This window comes from Monodelphis domestica, chromosome 1, assembly GCF_027887165.1.
Source record: "Monodelphis domestica isolate mMonDom1 chromosome 1, mMonDom1.pri, whole genome shotgun sequence".
In the NCBI taxonomy this organism is placed as follows: Eukaryota; Metazoa; Chordata; class Mammalia; order Didelphimorphia; family Didelphidae; genus Monodelphis; species Monodelphis domestica.
This window is the reverse complement of record NC_077227.1, coordinates 468,565,168-468,588,832: the sequence shown is the minus strand read 5'-3', so window position 1 is coordinate 468,588,832 and position 23,665 is coordinate 468,565,168. Positions and strand designations below refer to the sequence as shown.

The 23,665-nt window shown below is 40.5% G+C and overlaps 1 protein-coding gene across 5 annotated transcripts in view; it reads left to right on the top strand.

The window, feature by feature from the left end:
* VAV2 (vav guanine nucleotide exchange factor 2) overlaps window positions 1–23,665 on the top strand; it is a 460,307-nt gene that overhangs the window by 354,233 nt on the left and 82,409 nt on the right. For all 5 annotated transcript variants that reach the window (XM_056812667.1, XM_056812665.1, XM_056812666.1 and 2 more), the window contains one exon: window positions 18,421–18,523. In XM_056812667.1, coding sequence (XP_056668645.1) covers window positions 18,421–18,523 — 103 coding nt within the window. The remainder of the gene's footprint in view (window positions 1–18,420; window positions 18,524–23,665) is intronic.

The following is a 23,665-nucleotide window of genomic DNA, read 5'->3' as shown; positions in this document are numbered from 1 at the left end:
TATCCCTCATGGAACTACCTTCCTTCTCATTCCTCTTCCCCCATCTGACTCATTGGCCTTATTCTTGTTACTGCCTTTCAGCATCCTGCTTTCCCTGTCTAGAATATCCTTTCTCATCCTCTCTGCCAGACCATGTCTGTCCCTTTCCTTCTCTAAAGCCTACTTGAGGGGAGGGGGGAGAGAAAAAACTCCTCCAGAAAGCCCTCTCTGATTTGTTTATGTTCTGTCTAGAAGCGTGGTTGAATGAAAAGAGCAGTATATTTGGAGCAGGAGAGAGATATACCTTTGAATTCTGCCTCTTTCACTTACTTGTTCAATTTGCATTCCAACAATAAACATTTAATAAGCACCAAATCTTTGAGGGGGGAAAAAAGAGGCAACATACAATCCCTTCCCTCAGGGAACTTATAATCTAATGAATCAGATAATATGCAAGCACATATATACTAAGTAAGATCTATGTAGGATAAATAGGAAATAATTAGCAAAGTGACATGATTTAAGAGGGGCAGACTGCCAGTAAAAAGATGGGATTTTTAGATAGGACTTAAAGGAAGGTAGGTGGAGCTAAGGAGGGAAGAACATTCGAGACATGTAGGAATTTTTTTTTTTTAAACAAAAAAAAATTTATACATTAATGTTGAAGGCTGGACTAGAGTTGAACAAAGAAAGAAAAGATAAACATCAGAAAAAAGGAAAACAGTCTGTGATAGAGAACTGAACAGAAGAGAGATGATGGGCCTTGAGGAAGGAAAAGGCTACATGCACATACATACATACACACACACATAAGATGAAGGTGAGGGAAGCTGGGCAGTCAGGGTCAGGGCTCTTGGCTGGTCACCTGCTTCCTGTAGGTTTCCAGCAGGTACTTTTTAAAGGCTGTAGGGTTTGTCCAAAGCTCAGCAGCATGTGTGTTCAATGGGCTATTAATATTGGGTTCTACCAGCAGGCTCTGGATAGAGAGTAGGATGGTCCTGACATCATACAGAGCTCACCACTTGTCTTTGAGGATGTCCAAACAGATATGGCCTTGGGTGTTCACATTAGAATGGTAGCAGGGTGTGACAAATTTCAATGTGGTAGCATTATATGGATAGCTGCTGAGGAACTTCAGAGAAAACTTGTACCTTAGATCTTCATACAGAGAAAATGCCTGGAGGGACAAAAAGTGTCCCAGTGGATAGAGTCAGGTCTGGAGACAGAAGGTCCTGGGTTTAAATCTTCCCTCAGACATTTCCTTAGCAGTATGACCCTGGGCAAGTCATTTAACCCCCATTGCCTAGCCTTTACCACTCTTATGCCTTGGAACCAATGCACAGTATCAATTTTAAGAAAGAAGATAAGGATTTAAAAAAAAAAAGAAAGGAAGAAAATGCCTGGAGTTGAGAGATGGAGCATCTTGTTATTGGACAGCAAGAAAGCCAGTGTCACTGGATAAGTGGCCAGAAGCCTGGAAACATAGGAATGAGATTAGGCTATAAAGGTTTTTAAATGCCAAATCAAGCATTTTATATTTGCTTGTGGAGGCGATAAAGATCCAGTGGAGTCAATTGAGTAGAGAGGTGACATAATCAGACTTCTGTTTTAGGAAAATGATTTTAGAGGCTGATTGGAGGCTAGGTTGGAGTGGGGGAAATCTTGAGGCAGGCTCTTGGCAGTAGTTCAGGTGTGGACCAGGAGAGGAGATGAAGCCCTGTACTAGAGTGGTGGCAGAGCCAAAAGAGAGAAAGACATATCTGAGATATATTACAAAGGTGAAGTTGACAGGCCATGGATAAGGAGGGGTAGGGAATAGTAAAAAGTACAGGATGACTCATGAGGGCCTGGGAGAAAGATATTGCCCTCTACAGTAACAGAGAAGGTACCGAGAGGAGTGGTTTAGGCAAGAGATGATGAGCTCTGTTTTGTACTTGTTGAGTTTAAAATGCCTCCTGGACATCCAGTGTGAGATATCTGAAAGGCAATTGGAGATGTGAGACTGGAGGTCAGCAGGGAATTGGGGTGGGACAAGTAGATTTGAGAATCATAACAAATAGATGATAATTAAATCCAAGGCAGCTGGCTAGATGACCAGTCAATGAACATTTATCTAGTTCCAGGTACTGTTTAAGCACTGAGGATACCAGAAGAACAAAAAAGGAGGCAAAAGAGAGTCCCAGCCCTCAACAATCATAGTCTGATTTCTCTCATATTGAGTTTGGGATACCTACTGGACACACAATTCCAGATGTCTAAAAAACAGCTGGAGATAGGAGATTAGAGGTCAGTAGAGAGAATGGTTGGAGAATATTCAGCACAGAGATAGTAATTGAATCCATGAAAGCTGATCTATAAAATGGGGACACAATTGCTGCTTGCCTTCAAGGTGTTTGTTGTTTGTTAACTGTAAAATACCATGGAAGTTTATGTTGTAATTAGTGCCCTCCACTGCAACAGAGTGGAGGGCAGTCTAAAGCTCTAACTAGTTTATATTAGTCTCTGTGTAAAGATGTCTTGTTCCTATCCTCTTTTCCTTCTTTATACTTTAAGCTCCTTCAATATTAGGTGGTGGTTTTCTATTTCTTCTCTGTTGCCCCATGGATCCTTGCCAGGAGCTCTTTGGAGACTGCCCAGTAAACAGATGCATTTGTCTGAGTGACTGATTACATATACCGATACATGGAGAATTTACCTCTACTCTTAGTATATGGTTCTGCTCTTTAATTGTCTTGATATATGTTCCTGATATCCCTGAGACCTCCAAGCTATATTTTTAATGCTTGATTTTTTTTTAAACTTTGACTTTTCTGAAATCAAGTGACTTATCCAGTGTCATCCAATTAATAAATGTCTAAGACAGAATTTGAACTCAGGTCTTTTGACTACAATTCCAAAACTCTATCTGCACATTATCTATCTTCTTTTTATGCATTTGGTAGAATGAAAGTAGCTGGATAGATAGTTTCTGCATCTCTACTGCTCTACCTTGGAAGGAGACTGTTACAGTTAAAAGAGTGGTTGCCTTAAACTGTGATCATGAAAAATGTGGTTTCAAGACAGTGTCTTGATTTTTATATTCAAAATAAAGTGGTCGCCATGGGAAAATTCCCAAATATTAAATATACCCAAGTCAGCTGGGTTTTATGGAGATTGTAATTAATACAAATAAAGGAATTAAGAAAAAGAGAAAGAATAAGAGAAATATAGTATGAAGGGCTTAAGCCAACATGGCCTAGGCTTGAGCCTTAAGAGAGAGACTAAGTCAGTCTTTAATCACTCACCACAAGATCCTTCCAAGCAAAACTCTAGTGTTCAGAGAGATCCTTCAGTTCATCTTAGGAAGCGTGGTAAGGGCTAGGCAATGGGAGTCAAGTGACTTGCCCAGGGTCACACAGCTAGGAAGTGGCTGAGGCCAGATTTGAACCTAGGACCCCTGTCTCTAGGCCTGGTTCTCAATCCACTGAGCTACCCAGCTGCCCCCAGGACTGACCATTCTTAATTCACACCTGAGTAGACTAAACTTTTGAGTAATTCACACCTGAGTAGATGAAAACCTCACACCTCTTGCTAAGCTTGCTTGACCTTTTAGTGATTAATTTGACCTTCATAGCTTCTTAGCAACTTTTTGTATTAGATCTAAAAATAGACCCAGCTTAAGGGTTTTAGCTTTACTTTAAGTATGGGTTAAGTACTTTTCATTGTTCAGTAAGGAGTTTACAACTTTATCTTCCCAAAAAATATGTCTAAGTATGGGTGGAGTAATGTTAAGTTCTCACATACATTCCTGACTAAGTACCTCCATTGTTTAAAATGGGGAATGGTCTTAACCAAATGTTCTAAGGTAGAGTCTGAGAATTTTTAAGATTCACAAGACCCTGCGTTGATTTTAATTTATTAGCACTGACTCCCTTTCTGTAGCTTAGCTAGGTTGGCTTTGGCAGGCAGGATTAATAATAACCCTGGCTTGGTTTGTGTTTGAGCAGATACACTGTGGTTTCCCTTGCTCTGTCCTCAGTGGGTACCTCCTGTTTTTTACTCTCATATCAGGGCAAACAAGGGCTCTCTAGTGCCAGAGTCCACCCGAGGATCTGAGGACCTGACCTTAGAACCTCCTGGTTCCCCCTACAGTCTTTTTGGGCCAACGGCTAATTGACAAACAACTCTTTTTCTTCAGATCCTCACCCCATGGCTTCCTTTGCTGGCCCATCCCCATCCCCAGAGGGCTGAAGGGAGCACCATTACCATTCTGTATGGGGGCTAAATATTCAAATGTATTCAGGCTGGCAGATACAGTGTGGAATTTACATGAATTTTTATTTTTAATACCTAGTTAAACCCGGATACTTAAAGTACAGAGGCAGTTACAATGAATCTCTGTGGTCCAATTTAGTTCAGGAACTTCAAAGGGGGACCTGGTTTTTAAAGGTCATGTATGCACTGATCTTATTTCCATTTTCTCAGAAATCAGCAGGAACACCCTAGCTCTAACCATCACTTTGTCATCAGAGTTCCACAGTCACATCTGAGCAAATCAGTTTCCCAAATCACCGTAGTAATCACATTCCCTTGTGCTTTTTATGATGCCTTTACAGACATTTCTTCATTTTTATAACAGCCCCCAGAAGTACGCTAGACTATTCTGTCCCCAACACTCAGTGAATTTGGAAACAGAAGATCCAAGTTTGAATCTCAACTCTGATCCTTACTCTATATGATCTTGCCAGGTAATTTATTCCTTCTGATGGATCTGTTTCACAATCGATGAAATGAGAGTTGGAATGCTTAGTTTCTAGGGTTACTTCACACTATAAACTCTACAAGATATTTCCTTAACCAAGGAAATAGGCATAGAGAGGGCATGTGATTTATCTTTCTAGGTTACATTGTTAAGGAATAAGGAGAAGATGGTATTAAGGCCTAGGACTCCAGTATTGCATCCAGCTCTTTATCCCTTCCCCCCAGAGGTTTTGTACAAGTAAACAGATGAATTTGGGGGTCTTAATTTATTTAGAATATTTTTCCTTGGTTACATGATTTATATTCTTCACCTCCCCTCTTTCCTCTCTCCTCCTGAAGCTGACAAGCAATTCCACTGGGTTTTACATGTATCATTGTTCAAAACTTATTTGCATATTTATAATATTTGCAATAGAGTGATCATTTAAAGCCAACATTCCAATCATATCCCTATCGAACCATGTGATCAATCATATGTTTTCTTCTGCGTTTCTGCTCCCACAGTTCTTTCTCTGGATATGGACAGTGTTCTTTCTCATAAGTCCCTCAGAATTGTCCTGGATCATTGCATTGTTACTAGTAGAGAAGTCCATTACATTTGATTGTACCACAGTGTATCAGTCTTTGTGACAATGTTCTCCTGGTTCTTCTCCTTTTACTCTGCATCAATTCCTGGAAGTCTTTCCAGTTCACATGGAATTCCTCCAGTTCATTATTCCTTTGAGCACAATAGTATTCCATCACCAACAGATACCACAATTTGTTCAGTCATTCTCCAATTGAAGGGCATCTCCTCATTTTCCAGTTTTTACCACTACAAAGAGTACGGCTATGAATATTTTTGTGCACATATTTTTCCCTATTTTTTCTTTGGGGTACAAACCCAGCAGTGATGTGGCCGAATCAAAGGGCAGGCAGTCTTTTAGTGCCCTTTGGGCATAGCTCCAAATTACACCCCCAGAATGGTTGGATCAGTTTACAACCCCCCAGCAATGCATTAATTTCCCAATTTTGCCACATCCCCTCCAACATTTTTTACTTTCCTTTGCTGTCATGTTAGCCACTCTGCTAGGTATAAGGTGATATCTCAGAGTTGTCAAATAACCCTGGTAGTCATAGCAGACATTAGAAAGTCACTTAATTTCAGTTAAGTCAAAATGTAATTTAAAAAATAGAAGAAAAAGAAAAAGAAGGAACATATGAACAACTCTGTAACGCTGTGTACTATGCCTGGGCTATGAATTCTTTAATCACCCAAAATTTCAGAAGATTGACTTAGTTCTCTAGGTTGGAGTATGGGGCAGCAGATATTTTGTTGTTCTTGTTCATTTCAGTCACATCTGGCTCTCTGTGACCCCATTTGGAGTTTTCTTGGCAAAGATACAGAATGGTTTGCCATTTCCTTCTCTAAGCAAACACAATTGACTTGCCCAGGGTCATGCTGCTAGTAATTATCTGAGACTAGATTTGAACCTTCCTGTCTCTAGGCAGGAGACTCAAACCACAATAAACTCATAATTTTAGCACTTGAAGGACCCTTTGAGACCATGTTGTCCAATCAACCACTTCTTCCTCGAGGTCTTCTCCTCTTCCTTCCATGATTAAGTGAAAATGTCCTTTCTACTCACTTCTCTTAAATTCCCTTCTATCTTAAATTCCCTTCTATCATGCTTATTTAGGTTGTTGCCCTTCTCTCCCCAATTGAATTGTAAGTCTCTTGATCTGTTTATATTTATTTATTTAAATGTATTTCTTTTCTTCATAATTATTTCATCTTTGTATCTCTGGACCTAACATAATACCATATGCATAGTAGGTGCTCAATAACTATTGAATAAAGACCAGTGGCTGGAGCCCTTTTGGCTTTTCTACATACTCCACCCTGCCCCCACTCCTATCCTCACTACATCTCTCTCCCTCTCCTTCCTCTGTCATCCCAGTATGCCACAGACTAACCACCTTTCAGGAATGACCCTGAGCAAGCATGTCAGGTTTGGTTTCCTAGTAACAACTTAATGATGCCTTTATATCCCTCTACCAGTATCAAAAGGCCGGTGGCCAAAATAGCACATTCCAGCTTGTCAGGAGTGATGTTTTACTGTCAGCCTTAAAATGCACATATTGGCCTAAGGCAAGAAAACAGAAAGCCTGAGTGCCCTTTTCTTGTGTGTTCTATGTGTGTATAGGAGGGAGGGAGGGCTTGTTCTAGGAGGAATTGCTTTTTTGTTTTGCAAACAAGTAAAAGAGAATGTTATGAGTCTCTGAGACACTAACTTTCTATAACAAAAGGGGAGATGTCCTACAAAGATCTGATGGGGTTAGTGTATAAAGGGGCAGCAAATTGCTGCAGAGGTTGGCATGGTTCACAAATTTCAGAACCTCCCTCCCCCATTCCCCCAAAGACCACTACATCCCCTTGGTGCTGGCTGATGACCTGCCTAGAAGATTATTTTTTAGTTGCCTAAAAATATCCCCATTTGTCAGGATTTCACATCTGCCAATACTGCTGACTACGTACACTGGGAAACAGTAGTAGACAATTATGGGTTAAGAGAGAGGAGAAGGAAATAGTACACCAGCATTAGAATGACTAAAATTGTTTGATAGAATCCACTTAACTCCTAACTTCCCTAATTACCACTATTTTCCTGACTCCCTGTTCTTTCCTTTATTCGACCTTGTGTAACATTTTGTATACCTCATGCTCTTCTCATTTTTTCTTCCTGCTTTATGGTTACTTTAATTCTTACTAGTTTGTAAACTCCATGAGGAAATGTGTCTTAATTGTCTTTTCTGTCTCCTAGCACCAGTTGTACATAGTATGTATTTAATAAATGGCTGTTGAATATATGAAATCGTAGAATGTTAGAGCTGGAAGGCACTTTAGAACATAAAACATGGTGTTTAGGGACCTTAGAGATTATATCGAGGTCCTAGGTTTTAGAGTCTGTGACTCCAGTGAAATCACTTAATCACTCACTGCCTCAATTCAACTTGAGAAGACTGAGTGGGAATTGGTACTTATCCCCTTCAATAGAAAGTTTCTACCCAGAAAATTCCCTGTTTTAGTGAAATTACAGGTTCAATTTCTTCCCTCCCTCCCTCCTTTCTTTCTTCCTTCTTTTCTTTTTTCTTTTTTTCCTTTTTTTGTTTTAAAGGTTTGGAGATGAGAAGGATGATCTTAGAGATCATCTAGTATAATAGTTCTTAACCTGAACTTAATGGATATTAATTCCTTTGGAAGGAGAAGGGAGAAATGAAATATTTTCACTAACTTCTAATTAAAAGTTAACATTTGTTTAATTTATCTAAAAATATTCTGAGAAAATTTCACCAGACTGCCACAGAAGTTCAGGGCACAGAAAGTCTAACTTCTGGTCCCTTTTAATCTCCTCATTTTACAGATGAAGAAACTGAGCCTGAAAGAAATTAAGGCTCTCTAGCTTCCTTCAAAGTTCAGGGCATGGTCCTATGGGAAGCCTTTTCTGATCCCTTTGTAGTAATTTCTCCCTCTTCCAATTAACTTTGTGTTTACTTTTCTCTTTTATAGTCTGTAGCTCTCAGGAGAATGCAGGTTTCTTGAAGGCAAGGGATTTTTTCTGTTATCTTCCTGCTTCTGGTCCCTCTAAATTCCACAAAATGGTAATGGTAGTCTGTCACAGGGCCAGAAGTCAACCCAGGTTCTCTGACTCAAATCTAGTGCATCCCACTGCACCATGCCACTTTTCCAATGCTCTCATTTCAAAAGTGAGGAAACGAAGGGCTAGAAGAGAGAAGCAGCTAGTTGAAGGTCATGGAGTCAGTGTGCAACAGAGCTAGGGCCAAACTGCAGGTTTATGGATTTCCTGGCTAGTCTTCTACTTGTTAAACTCCTACCTTTGTCATGGGCAAGCTAGATAGATCATTTAGGGCAGCTAGGTAGCACAGTGGATAGAGCACCTGATCTGGAGGCAGGAAGACTCACCTGCTTTCAGATACTTACTATCTGTAGGATCCTGGCCAAGTCACTTACTTCACCCTGCTTGCCTCTGTTTCCTCATCTATAAAATGAGCTGGACAAGGAAATGGCAAACCACTCCAGTGTCTTTGCCAAGAAAATCCCAATGGGCTCAGGGAAAGTTACATACCGCTGAAAGCAACTGTATGACAACATCAAATTTGTCATGGTCAAGACTCCCAAGTGACCACTGAAAAGGGCTAAATTTGGTAATTCGTCAACAAATGCTTACTGTGGGTCAAGCACTGTGCTAGACAATAGAGATGTAAGTACAGTAAGTGAAACACTTCTTAAGGAGCTTATTGCAAAGCACTTAGCACAGTGCCTGACATATAGTAAGCACTATATAAATTTTAGGTGTTGTTTTTAATGAGGGAGTCAACAAATAAATATATTTAAAATAGATTGTGTGAATATAAAGTGAATAAATATAAATATATCCAAAAGAGTTAAATACAAGGTTGTCTGGGAGGAAGAATATTAATAAATGAGGGCGAATAGGTTAGGAAAGGTTTCATGCAGAATTTGATGTGAGCTGTGTATTAAAGAAAGAGAAAGGGGGTGTAGCTGGGTGGCTCAGTGGATTGAGAGCCAGGCCTAGAGAGGGAAGGTGCTAAGTTCAAATCTGGCTTCAGCTACTACTTAGCTGTGTGACCCTGGGCAAGTCATTTAACCAGCATTGCCTAGTCCTTACCACTCTTCTGTCTTAGAACCAATACATAGTATTGATTCTAAGATGGAAGGAAAGAGTTTTTAAAATATAAATTAATAAAAAGAAAAAAAGAGGAAGGAGCTTCTAAAGAGAGTTAAGGAGAAAGTGCATCCCAGACATGGTGAATGGCTAGGGCAGTGGAAGGGAAGGGGGAGACAGAGTACTTGTAACAGGGGAGGGGACAATTTTGGTTGTTTTGCAGGTATGAGAAGGGAAATACTGTCCAGTGAGGCTTGGAAAATATGTTGGGACCAGGTTTAAAAGATTTTTAAAAGCTGAACAGAAGAGTTGATATTTTTCCACTAGAGTTCATTGAAAAGTCTTAATTAAATCCTTTATGTGGGACCAGACTGGAAAATAGAAGTTACTCAGAAAATATCTGTTGAACACCTACTGTGCGCCTAAGCCTACTGGGATTGAGAAATGAGATGGGAGAACTAAATAGTCTGTTAAGTGAGTCTCAACACACCCACAGAAACACATACACACCCTTCATGGATGACCCACTGTTAAAGAACTGGAATGCAGTAAAATACCACTTGGGCCCGAAGCTAGACTAAACATGACCAGACCCTGCTGTGCTGACTCAGAAGGTTTTTTCCAATCTTGCCAGGCATCAGGGTCATCCCTGGGAACATCAGCTATCACTGTCTGAGTCTGAAGAAGTCATGGATATAGGCGAATAGATAAGCCAAGCAGGAACTGAACCCTAGACATTCTCTGGAAGCTATTTTTATGAGTCAGATAGAGACTTTCCCTCCAGTTTGGCCTGTTTCAAATAAAAGTTAGATTGAGAATGTACAGCTGAAGAAGTGTTGGTTAATAGATCCATATCTGCAGAATACCAGATAATCGAGAGTTTGCTATATATTTCTGATGAGGCTGGCAGCTCTTGTTCAATTAATAGGTCTGCTTAGTCCATTCTCCAGAATGTCTCCTGCTCCTGGCTTTTTGCAGAGAAGTAGGCAAGGGAGAGACTTGAACTAGTGCAGGGAGATTTAATGGATGGTACCTGGGCTTAAGGGAATACAAGGAGACTAATACAAAGAGACAAGAACCTCAGCAGAATTATGAATGCCCTGAAGTTTGTTTTACTTGTTTTGATCTTTGCTCTTGGTGCCACTAACCACACCAAAACTTTCCGCCAACTGCAGGTGCTAACCAAGGCCTCCCAAGATCATTTGATTTGTACCTTTCCTTGTATTTCTCTCATCCATATTTTTCTAGCCCTTCCATCAGAATACTCTTCTTGTTGTCTAATCAATTAATCTATTATAATGAGTGACAGAGAGGCTTACCGTAATTCCTTTCTCTGCCAGGAAACTTTTGTTGTTCAGTTGTTTTTTTCAGTCATGTCTGACTCTTTGTGATCCCACTTAGGGTTTTCTTGGCAAAGATACTAGAGTAGTTTGCTATTTCCTTCTCCAGTTCATTTTACAGATGAGGAAACTGAGGCCAGAAGGGTTAAGTGCCTTACTCAAGGTCACACAGTTAGTATCTGAGGCCAGATTTGAAAATCAGGAAAGGGAATCTTCCTGACTCCAAGCCCAATACTCCATTCACTGTGCCACTTAGTTGGCCCCTTCCAAGTAATACCTGGGCATTTTATCAATGCTTTAACTTGTATGAGAGGCAGGCAGCCTGGTGTTGTGGGAAGAGTCCTAGATCAGAAATCAGAAGCCCCTGGTCCTAGTTCCTGTTCTGTTCCTTTTTCCAAGCTGTATGAGTCCTTGAGCTAGTCACTCGACTTATCATGGACCTCAGTTTCCTATTTTGTAAAGGGAGAATAAAAATCCCTGCACCATATCTCCTCGGGTGACTGTGAGGTTCAGATGAGATAGTCCATGTAAACCCCTTTGTTAACAATAATAATGTTAATAAATAACAATGCATTTACAAAAGTAGAGGATCGTAAACCTAGATTTAGAACCTCAGAGCTTCTCTAGTCCTGGCTACTCATTTTACAGACGAAGAAACTAAGGCCCAGAGAGGCGTAAATATTTGCAAAACCGGTACAGTATAATAGAACCTAGATTAAAATTCAGTCCTCTGACTACATTCAGTTCTGCTCCCAAAGTTCAAAAGGAAGATATCAAGGGAATGAATATATTTAATTAATCCTGGTACAGCCACCAGAAGATACTTGGGATCAGAAAAGGGTCTTCCCTTTCCTCAAACCCCACTCCATGGGCATCTGCTTCCCCCCCTCCCCCCCATCTCTTGGCTTCAGGAGATTTCATTGGATGCTATGACTATAATACCTATGGTATAACTGGACCAAGAGAGAGGAAAACCTGGATTCAAATATGGCCTGAAACACTTTTTAGCTGTGTGATTCTACGCAAGTCATTTAACTTATTTGCTTCAGTTTTCTCGACTATAAAATGGGGATAGTTCCAGCATCTATCAATGGGATCATATTTGCAAAATGCTTAGCATTGTGACTATTACTGCTATAGAAATGTTTATTCCCTTCCCTTATAGGTTTCTGGCCAGACAGGCTTTAGGAAGAGGTTAAACTAAACAGATTGCCAGTGGAAACCCAAGATTCTTCTAGAACTGCTGTTTCATTGTTTTAGCTATGCCTCCCACTTTGTGACTCCATTTGGGCATTTTCTTCACAACAATACTGAAATGGTTTGCCATTTCCTTCTCTAGCTCATTTGACATATGAGGAAACTGAGGCCAATAAGGTTAAATGACTTTTCCAGGGTCACACAGCTAATAATAATAATGGTTTGAACTCAGATCTTGCCAACTCCGGGCTGAACACAGGCACTCTATCTCCTACACCAGCTAGCTCCCCCCTTCCAAAAGCTACCCTAGACTCAACAGCACAAACACTTTTCAGAAGTGAGAACCACATTCAGTTTCTAAGCATTCAGATCAGAGAAGGCAACGCTCCCTGCAGACTTCCTGGCTGTTTGTTTATACCTGCAGATCTCTGGGTGAATCAGCAAAAGCTGAGCAGGTGTAGTGAGATCTATGACAGGCAGCCCTGTATGTTTTGAGTAAGCCATGTGTGCACAGAGCAACATTCATAAAAAGGAACAGACATGGCAAGGAGCAGGGAATAATGTAACAATGCCAAATCCTTCCTCCCTGATGTGTCATGGTCATTGGTCTATACCCACACTAGTTCTGGGGTGGTGATTTCCACGTCCTTTGAGAGAGAATAATCCTTCAATCATCCTTTAGATTTACATAGCTTCTTACAATTTACTGAGTACCGGCACAGATCCTCTTATTCTCACAATAGCCCAAAAAAGTACGTAGAGGAGAAATAACTTCTCTGAGCCTCAGTTTTCTTTTCCAAAAAGCAAAGAGGTTCCTTTTAGCTACCACCATCCGGTGGTCTAAGGTCACTTTCTTTTCTAACAATCTGTGTCTCTCCAAGGTCTTTTTCTGGTTTTAACATTCTAAAATTCTAAGAAAAAAATCCCCAGAAGTGCTTGGGGCTTTCCCCCTCTCTTTCTTGTCCTACCCTTGTCAATAGATCATCTCCAAGCCAACCTCCAGTTTGGAGGAAGTGAAAGACTTAATTTGCCTTTCAACTTTGCTTAATTTTAGCCTCTCTGAAAACTTTACTGTCTCTATTTGGTCTACTTGACAATGGTCTTTCTTTAGGAGTAGCCAAGCTGACCTAGCAGTGTGGGATCATCCAAGGCTAATGACTGAAGCAATGTCTGATGCCCCCAGCCATTTTTCTCTAATGTATGCCCTGTTAGGTAGGCATAAGTATGCCCAAGAGGGGAGATCTCAAGTCACTGCTCACTGCTCACTGATTGCCAGAGACCTGGTGACTCTGATGAACCTTTTAAAACTGATAAATATCAATGCAGCTAGATAGCACAATGGATAAAGGGTCAGACCTGGAGTCAGAAGGACCTGGGTTCAAATGTGGTCTCAATAACTTCCTTAGAGGTATGACCCTGGGCAAGTCACTTAAACCTGATTGCCTTTCCACTCTTATAATTGATGCTAAGGCAAAGGTAAAGATTTAAATCAAATAAAATCAAGTTATACAGAAAGCTATCTTCTTAGCTATCTTTCTTATATCTGACAACCTTTAAGTGTGAGCCCCAGGCCTCTTGCTTCCTGCCTCCATGGTCTTTCCACTGCAATGCACCAGAGGTTTTGTATGTTCAACTCCTCCTCCCACTCCCCCCCAGCAATGCAGACCAGCAACATATAGTCTTTTTAAAAAAAAAAATTATTTTAAACCCTTACCTTCCGTCTTGGAGTCAATACTGTGTATTGGCACCAAGGCAGAAGAGTGGTAAGGGCTAGGCAATGGGGGTCAAGTGACTTGCCCAGGGTCACACAGCTAGGAAGTAGCTGAGGCCAGATATGAACCTAGGACCTTCCTTCTCTAGGCTTGGTTCTCAATCCACTGAGCTACCCAGCTGCACCCCATATAGTCTTTTTTAAAACTGCTTACTTTCTGTCTTAATAACAACTCTAATATAGAAAGTCAAGGATTATGCAAACAGGGTTAAGTGACTTAACCAAGGTCACACAGCTAGGGAGTGTCATAGGTCATATTTGAACCCAAGTCCTTCTGACTCTAGACCTGGTGATCTATCCACTGTCATCTGGCATCCCCTTAGAAACATATAGTCTTAAAGAGTAGTTTCTTCAGACCTCGAGAAGTTACATGATTTGCTCAGGATCACGCAGTGAAAGCAGAGTCGAGTTCCTTCGGTCTTCCTTTACACCAAGGCTAACTTTTTACTACTCCATGCTGCTTCTCATGCCCCAGCATGGCCCACGTTAAAACAGCTGTTCCTCCTTCCACCCTTGCAAAGTGAAGTGGGAAAAACACAGCCCCAAACTATAGTTGATGCAATAGATTAGTGCTTTTGGGACATGTTTATTTTTAATTCAAGTTTATTGGATTACAGTTCCACTAGGGTTTTGTGTGCCACTGGCAGTCATCCTACATTATCATTTCCTCACACGCCTGCCCCACCTCCCCTCTCCTCATCCACCTGAATGTTTCCTCTGGCCCGGGTTGTGCTGGGGAACATTCTGCAGCATTTCAATGACTTCTGGAAGTGAGCTTTGGTGGAGCCGACCTTTGAACACAGGATGTGAGATCCTATCGCCCGCTGGGTTGAAAGGAAACCCTGGCACAAAGAGAGAGCTGGCACAAATGTGCTGGGCTTCCCTTCACAGCAAGAAATGGGGCTTTCTGCTTGAGTAGCATAAAAGTCTACTAGTGCTTTTTTTATATGAGGAGAAAGACTAAGAGGGGTTGGGGGCTCTAGAAGTCAGCTATCCTTTAAGCCCTTCTCAGCTTGCAGCCAAAAGCGTTTTGTGTTCCTGTGTTCCCCACTTGCACACCTCAGGTAGCAGACCTCTGATCTATAGGTTAGGGCCAGTGTGGCTCACACTGTAGGTCATTACTGACAGATCCAAATGGAAACAAAGGCCATTAAACCACATGTAAGTAGCTTTTAGTGGCACATATTGACTTAGAAAACCACATATGTATCTATGTATCCTTTTTTAAAAAATTAATACATCAACACCTTAAAATATAGGATAGGACCTACATTTTAATCTGGTTCAGGACACCCTCAGGAGGCCCATGGACTGTGTGCTTGACTTGTCTGCTCTAGATCAGTTTGGTCCATTCCTGTATCAGAATCATGAAGCAATCATGAATGGAAATCAATTTTGTCAACTTGTAAAACAAAAGAGATTGTTTGCTTTATGGATAGATAGTTTGCCTGGAAACTGGATGGAGCAGAAAATCCTGTTCCATGACCTTTCTCCTCCTTCCCTCCTTTCTACTGTATGAGACCTAAATGATCTCACAGCAGTTTTAAAGGGAATTTCACTGATAGTCTTATAAAATCAGTTGATGATAGTTTTTTCCTTTACAATATCAGTGATTTAATGACAGAATTCTTTATTCTTTATTTTTTAAATTTTATGGTATTTTATTTGATCATTTCCATGCATTATTCATTAAAGACAAAGATCATTTTCTTTTCCTCCCTCCCACCCTCCGTAGCCGACGCGTGATTCCACTGGGTATCACATGTGTTCTTGATTCGAACCCATTGCCATGTTGTTAATATTTGCTTTAGAGTGTTCGTTTAGAGTCTCTCTTGTGTCATGTCCCCTCAGCCACTGTAGTCAGGCAGTTGCTTTTTCTCAGTGTTTCTACTCCCTCAGTTTGTCCTCTGCTTATGGATAGTGTTTTTTCTCCTAGATCCCTGCAAATTGTTCAGGGACATTACACTGCCACTAATGGAGAAGTCCATTACATTTGATTATACCACAATGTATTAGTCTCTGTGTACAATGTTCTCCTGGTTCTGCTCCTCTCGCTCTGCATCACTTCCTGGAGGTTGTTCCAGTCTCCATGGAATTCCTCCACTTTATTATTCCTTTTAGCACAATAGTATTCCATTACCAACATATACCACAGTTTGTTCAGCCATTCCCCAACTGATGGGCATCCCCTCGTTTTCCAGTTTTTGGCCACCACAAAGAGCGCAGTTATGAATATTTTTGTACAAGTCTTTTTGTAATGACAGAATTCTTAATGATGGTCATTTTAATGTTTTGTTTTTTTTTATTAAATGTATCTCAATTACCTGTGAAAAAAATCTTAACATTTATTTTTTAAAATTTTGAGTCCCTAATTCTCTCCCTTCCTCTTGTCCCTCACCCACCCAATGAAGAGATGAGTAATTTGATATGATTATACAAGTGTCATCATACAAAGCATTTTTCCACCTTAGCCATGTTGCAAACAAGAAAAGTAAAAAAGGAGTACACTTCAATCTGCACTCAGTTCATCATTTCTTTCTCTTTAGGTGGAGATCATTTTTTCATTATATCTCCTTTGGAATTATCTTGGAACATTGTCTTTAAGGTTTCTGAGAATCTATTTTATTTTATTTTTTGGATCATTGTCTTGATTAGAGTAGCTAATTCTTTCTTAGTTAATCATCTTACAATATTGCTGTTATTGTGTACAGTGTTTTCCTGGTTCTGCTTACTTTTCTTTACATCAGTTTATATGTCTTCCGAGGTTTTTCTGAAATTATCCTCCTTGTCATTTCTAATAGCACAAGAGTATTTCATCACAATAATATACCACAACTTCTTTAGCTATTCGATAGACAACTCTTCAGTTTCCAGGTCTTTGCCATCACAAAAAGAGCTGCTGGAAATATTTTTTTCAATTAGGTCCTTTTCCTTTGATCTCTTTGGGATACAAAACCTAGTAATGGTATCACTGAGTCAATGGGTACACACTTTTTATATCCTTTTGGATATAGTTCCAAATTGTTTTCCAAAATGATTAAATAAGATCACAATTTTGCTAAAAGTTTAATGTCTCAGTTTTTTCATGTCCCCTCTAACATTTGTAATTTTCCTTTCCTTTCATGATAGGCAATCTGATAGATTTGAGGTGGTAACTCAGAGTTGTTTGAGAAGTTTGCAGTTCTCTAATCACTTACTGATAATTCTAAACCTCACTGTCCTCTTTGCTGGGTTCCTCCAAAATACACATAAACATACATGCACATTCTTCTTGGATTATGGTTGTATACGGAATCTATTATCCATGGAGTTATGTAGACTCCTGGGAGTCCAGGTGCTAATGTCCTGGGCATCAACTGACAAAAAAATCATTTTGTACTTTAAACATTTAGATTAGACAGTTTACATTTGGAACTCTCAGAGCACCCTCCCAGGCAGGTGTGCCAGGAATATATATTATAAATGACATACCTACATATTTCCCTTTTATGTTCTACCTGGAAATGTCTGCTGGGGTTTGAAAAAGCAGAAGAAAGTCTGGGTTGCATAATTTTTTAGATATGTCAGAGGTATTAAAGATAAGTTTATTTTCCTTAAATTTTTATTTCTTGCAAATGGAAATATGGGGAGCAGGACACTGGAAACAAGAAACTCCTAAATTGATCTCTGTGGGCTACCTAATTTTTTGGCTTTTGAGGGCTTATTTTTTGGCACTTTGGTTCCTTGACTGTGAAACAGAAAGTGGGGACATGAATTCTTTGTCTTTACTTTCAGAGAGAGTTATTAAGGAATATATTAAAGTAATTGAATGTAAGATACTTTAGGATCCTGGCATGAAAGTCATACCAGAAAGCTTATGGCAGGGTGTTAATGGAAGCTAAATGGCTCAACAGATAGAGGACTGAGCCTGGAATCAAGAAAATCAGAATTTAATATGACATGCTCTGTCTTACAGATATTTATTAGCTTTGTGACCCTGGGCAAGTCACTTGATCTCTGCTTGCTTCAATTTCCTCAAGGGGAAAAAAATGATGATAATAATAGCATCTACCTCACAAAATTGTTGTAAGGGTCAAATGAGATGATATTTGTAAAGCACTTAGCATGGTATTACCAAAATAGTTTAGGGTCACACAGCTAGGAAGTATCTCCAGATTTGAATCTAGGACCTTGTCTCTAGATCTGGCTCTCAATCCACTGAGCCACCAAACTGCCCCCTCATTATTTCAATCTTGACCATGTCATTGACAATGGCTACTTGGCATTTTTCAAGTCAGGATGATCACCCCTTTTTCCTACATACTTCCTTTTCCATAAAATTAGGGAGTTGGACCAGATGAAATTAAGTCCTCTCTAACTGCAACATTATCTGATTCTGGATTTTAATATTCTCTGTTTTGCTCCGCCAATTCTAACATTCTAAGCTCTGTGTTTTGAGGGCCCTTCCAACTTTCATCTTCTATGTCTCCTGGCACCAAGACAATCATGGTAAGCTGCCTGCAAATCTTGGCTCATCGCCTGCCCTCACTGTTTCACACTGCCCATGCAGATGCAACCTCAGTGCTGTTCATTTGTTGGACACGATCCTAAAACTAATTTAGAGCCACCAATTCCTTGCTGTTTATTGACTTGGTTTGCCTTGCTCATTTATAGGGTTATAGGAACACGCCTGTTCATCCCTAATATTGTGCTCATCTTGTTTCAGTGAACATGATCTGGGAGAGGATATCTATGACTGTGTCCCGTGTGAAGATGAAGGGGATGATATCTACGAGGACATTATTAAAGTGGAAGTCCAACAGCCTATGGTAATGTTGCTCTGTGTGTGTGTGTGTGTGTGTGTGTGTGTGTGTTTGTGGTTCCCCACCCCCACTCCTTGCCTGCGACTCAGAAGCTGCAGTCCTCAAAATCTGCTGAGGCATCTCTTCTGATTGTTTGGGCCTTTGTGAAGAGACAGAAAGAAACTAGATTAGAGCCACTGGTGCCATTTGTAAGATTTTTTTTACTGTGCGGCTATGGAATCCTCCTCTGAAGAATTTGTAAAGTTCTAAGTTCTCACTGCAACGACAGCATTACAAATAGTTGCTTGGTCTCCATTGCACACAGCGGGTATCATTTCATCCTTTTGTACACAGAACGATGAGGCTGATATTGGCTCAATTAGCCAGCTGTGCATCTTTTATGTGGCAAGTATATTTACTTCCAAGCATCTTGACTAATAATCTGTCTGAGGCCAGCTTCTCATTGCATATTTTTATCAATTGTAACCACTCTTACCTAAGGCCACCAGTCTTCCCTGATCAAGTTTGATGCATGTGTTAGGAAGGCAGAAACATGCTGGTAGAGTTTATTAGGCCTTTATGACCCAGAGGCTTCGCTGCTGCTCTAAACCTTTTGTGAAACTATCTGCCGCCACTGAACAAAATTGGATATTTCCCAGACACCAAATTTAAGTGTTTTTTCCTTAGTGTAGCACTAACCAGCTGCTGGTGGTAAAAGAAAAGACAGCAGAGGGGGGAAAACATCCCCCAAAGAGCTTTTCAAAGAGACATTTCTCATTCTGAGGGAGTGTCTGTCTGTTTTACTGGTACCACGTTCGAGACAGATGTGAATCAGGGCCTTTCAGGGCCCAGACTTTACTTTTCACACCAAACAAATCTGCTCTGAAGAGCAAGGTGGATTCTGATTTCTACTTGGTGGTTCCCCCCTTCCCCAATGTACAAAACGGAAGCCAAGCGCAGAACCCAGGAAGACAGTATAAAGACCAAATGTGGTTCAGACTGATGAAAGAAATGAGCCTAGGAAACCCTTCTGAGCAAAGATCTGCCTTTATTGTGAGCAAGAAAATCATACAGACCAGAGGTCTACCAATTGACTCCCCAATTTATAGTGTGAGACCCCAAGTCACAAAATTCACACTCTTTTACAGCTTCATGCCTGCTATTCAGTTTTATTTCTGAGAGATCCCTAACTTCCTCAGACTTTATCCCATCTCCCAAGGTCTTTGAGACCTCTCTGGTTTCCCAGTCCATTGAGTTTTTTATAAAGAATCATATAATATATAATCACACACTTAGGTATACTAGTAACACACTTATGATTAAGATAGTAAACACACACACACTTCAAGATTCTTACTCAGGAATGACCCTGGAACTATATTCTTAATCTAGTTACATAGACTCTCTTGCCTGGGACTATATTCTTAGTACAAATCACACATTTATATTCTGTCGCTCTATTATGGCATCCTAAACACAGTTGAAGCTTTGATTAAGACATTGATTATTGATTTTTCCCTTCACGTGGACAACCCCTTGTCTCTGAAGAATACCTACAGACAGTGCCCATCAATCGACCTCCCTTGACCCATGGGCATGAACCTGCTGAGGATTCCCAAAGTCAGGATGGACATTTCCAAAGAAAGAGGAAGGGGCACATTCCTTTTTTGTATGTTTTTAGAAGAGCCCATCTCTAGTCCACCTTCATGAGAGAAGGTGGTTTCCAAACCAAGTCTGTTCATCACTGATCCAAATTAATTCCCCCCAATACTAGGCGGCTTGTTTCAGTCATCTCCTCCTTCCCAGGCCTTCTTAGTGTTCATACCTGAAGTCTAAAGATCTCCCCGCTGACCATTTTGAATTCAACAATCAATGGTGATTGAAAGCAGTTTTAGTCCCTTTCTTCACCAAGGCCTCTTTGACACCAAGGTATTTTATGCTATGACTAAGACTTGCCTTTTGATTACATTATGAAGTTAGCAATAAAAACTGAAATGGTGGAAAATGAAGGAATTCTATATTGAATGAACATTATTGCCTGCACAAATAGCCTAATATCCATATTGCTATCTTCATAGCCATTCTCCCTTGGAGAGGATGTGTCCTTTTTTTTTTTTCTATCTCCGGATGATGTCCCCATTTAGGGTGTTTATTTGATCTCGAAATGCACATGAAAAGTCCTAAGATTTATTTTCAAAGCCTGCCAGGGAGCATAAGGGAAGATTGCTTATCTGTGTTCTAGGGAAGAGATGGATGTATTACAAGTGCTGCTTTGTGCAGCCCTTAATCTCCCAGCCAGAGGACTGAAACATTTACAGAGTGGCCCTGTTGATCCCTGGCAGGATGGAAATGGTGCCTGATGCCCGTGTCCTCTCGGAAATAAAGCAGGTGGTGTTATTTTCTCCTGTTATGCCTCAAATTAGCTTAATCCTATCAGCATAAGGCAGTAGTGATCTATTCTGTCCTCCCTCCTCTCCTTCAAGTAGAAATGTAAACCCCTTGAGGGTAAGGAATGTAATTTTTGTCTTCACATGCCCTTAGAAGTGCATTGAATTGAATTGCGTGCCTTGCAAAGAAAAGTACAGTCAGGAGCTCTCTGACCTAGGGTAAAGGCCTAGGGAAAGACAAGTCTTTCTTTGAAGCAATCTACATGTGCCGGGATATGAGGAAGTGTCCAGTGGCCATGCATAATTCCAGAGCTGTCCCTCTTCCTATGATGGATGTGCTGGTGTGACTGACTGTAAAGTGCTTTCTTATGTCATCAGTGGAATATCGGAAAGCTGGGGCCTGGCTCTTTCCCAAGCCCAGCTTGAAGTGCCAGAGTGTGGGCATCGCTAACTGTTTGTGCTTCTTCCCTCATGCTTTCAGATTAGATACATGCAGGTAAGTGACAGATACCAGAGGAGGCTAAGCCGGCTTTCACATAGCTTTGCATCTTTCTGGTGTAAGGCAGAAAAGCAAACACTCCCAAATACAGTATTACAAATGTTTATGGAAGTGATCAGAATTCAACCAGCCAGTGGCTGAGTAGTTAGGATGAGTATGTTATCTGCTCAGCATAGTTGGCCAATTCTGGAGTCAGTCCACTCTGTCTGCTCTCAACCCCTCCATCCTGACAAAAATAAATGCCCCTCTTTTGCCTGTTTGGTGGAGCAATCAAGAGAGCATTAATTAGAGGGTGGTTGGGTGGATCAGTGGAATGAGCCAGGCCCAGAGATAGGAGATCTGAGTTCAAATTTAGCCTCAGACACTTCCTAGATATGTTACCTTGAGCAAGTCACTTAACCTAAATTGGCTAGCTCTTCCTTCTCTTCTCTTGGAACGAGAGAGAGAGAGAGAGAGAGAGAGAGAGAGAGAGAGAGAGAGAGAGAGAGAGAGAGAGAGAGAGAGAGAGAGAGAGAGAGAGAGAGAGAATGAGAGAGAGAATATTAATTAGGGACAGCAATGTAGGAATACGTAGCATCTAACTAACAAGAATAATTAGTTAAAATAGGAAGCTAGCAGATTTAGTAGTGATTTTTAGTAGCATTTCCCTTTTTCTTTTAAGCAGAAATAAAAATGTTTAACATTTGACAGTCCTGAGAACAATCTCTGCCCACCTCCATCATTTAAATATGGGACCTAATCTTAGCCTAAGAGTGCACCAACCCTGTGAAATAGGGTGATAGATATTTCAGAATTTGTTTTGGGCAGTGGAAGCACAGAGTTTGGACTTCATTGGCATCTGGATATATTTCTCTATGCTGCCCTGTTTATATACATAGCTGTTCTAAAGATCCCAGTGAGGGAATGACTGGTTACTTTGTCCTGGTTTACTCCTACTACAAAAATCCATAGCTAGGCTGCTTCCTCCCTGAAATAAGTAAGAAAAGATCCTAGAAAGCAGAGTGTACTTTGGAAATCCTTTAGTCCCCTGTAACTTTGAGTTCCCCTCAGAACTCTTATAGCTTGTTATATCATTTATGATGTAGTGGACTTGAGGGTCAGGAGATCTGAGTTCAAATTCTATCTTGATGGATCCACTTGAATGATCATTGGTAAATCTCTTAATTTGAGAGAGCCTTAACTCTGTAAAGTGGTGATAAGAATATTTAAAGTAAAGCAGCAGCTGGGTAGCTCAGTGGATTGAGAGCCAGGCCTCAATGGCCTGGGAGATGGGAGGTCCTAGGTTCAAATTTGACCTCAGACACTTCCCAGCTGTGTGACCCTGGGCAAGTCACTTAACCCCCATTGCCTAGCCCTTACCACTCTTCTGCCTTGGAGCCAATATACAGTATTGACTCCAAGATGGAAGGTAAGGGTTTAAAAAAAAAAGAATATTTAAAGTGACCCCCTCACAGAATTGTTAGGAGGAAAGTACTCTGTATCAGTGGTTTCAAACTCAGATAAAAATAGGAGCCTCTAAACTGGGCCACGTGTTCACTTAGTAAATCACACATTACTGTTGCAGTATTGAAGACTACTTTTGTTGAATTGTTTTCTCTCCCTCCTCTAGACACTTAAAAAAAAAAAAATCATGGGGGCAGCTGGGTGGCTCAGTGGATTGAGGGCCAGGTCTAGAGACAGGAGGTTCTAGGTTCAAATTTGGCCTCAGGCACTTCCTAGCTGTCACTTAACCTCCATTGCCCAGCCCTTACCACTCTTCTGCCTTAGAACCAATGCATACTATTGAATCTAAGGTGGAAGGTGAGGGTTTAAAAAAAATTATGAGGAGACTCTTGGAGTAAAGGGTAGTAATGAAGATGATGCTTCAAAATAAAAAAGATGCACTAAACCAAAACATTACTGTTCTAATATATTTTTATTTATTTCATTAACTATTACCAGTTACATTTTAATCTGGCTAACTTGTAGCCTGCATGTTTGGCACTTCTGGTCTAGAAGGCTCCATCGTTACCATCTCTCTCATACCAAGTTAAGCATCTCAACTTGTTGAATAAGGCCCAGACTGAAAGAAATGAGAAAAATATAGCTCTTCCGAACTTTGCAGTGGCAGGAAATTATGGGAGTGAAATAATATTAGACTGAGTTGACTACTTTTGCTGAACTGTTTCTCCTCCTTCCCCTCGGTACCTTTTAAAAAAATCTTTATGAGAAGACTCTTGGAGTAAAATGCAGAAATGAAGGTGATGCTCTAAATGTTCAAGTTCTAGCCAACACCTCAGTAAT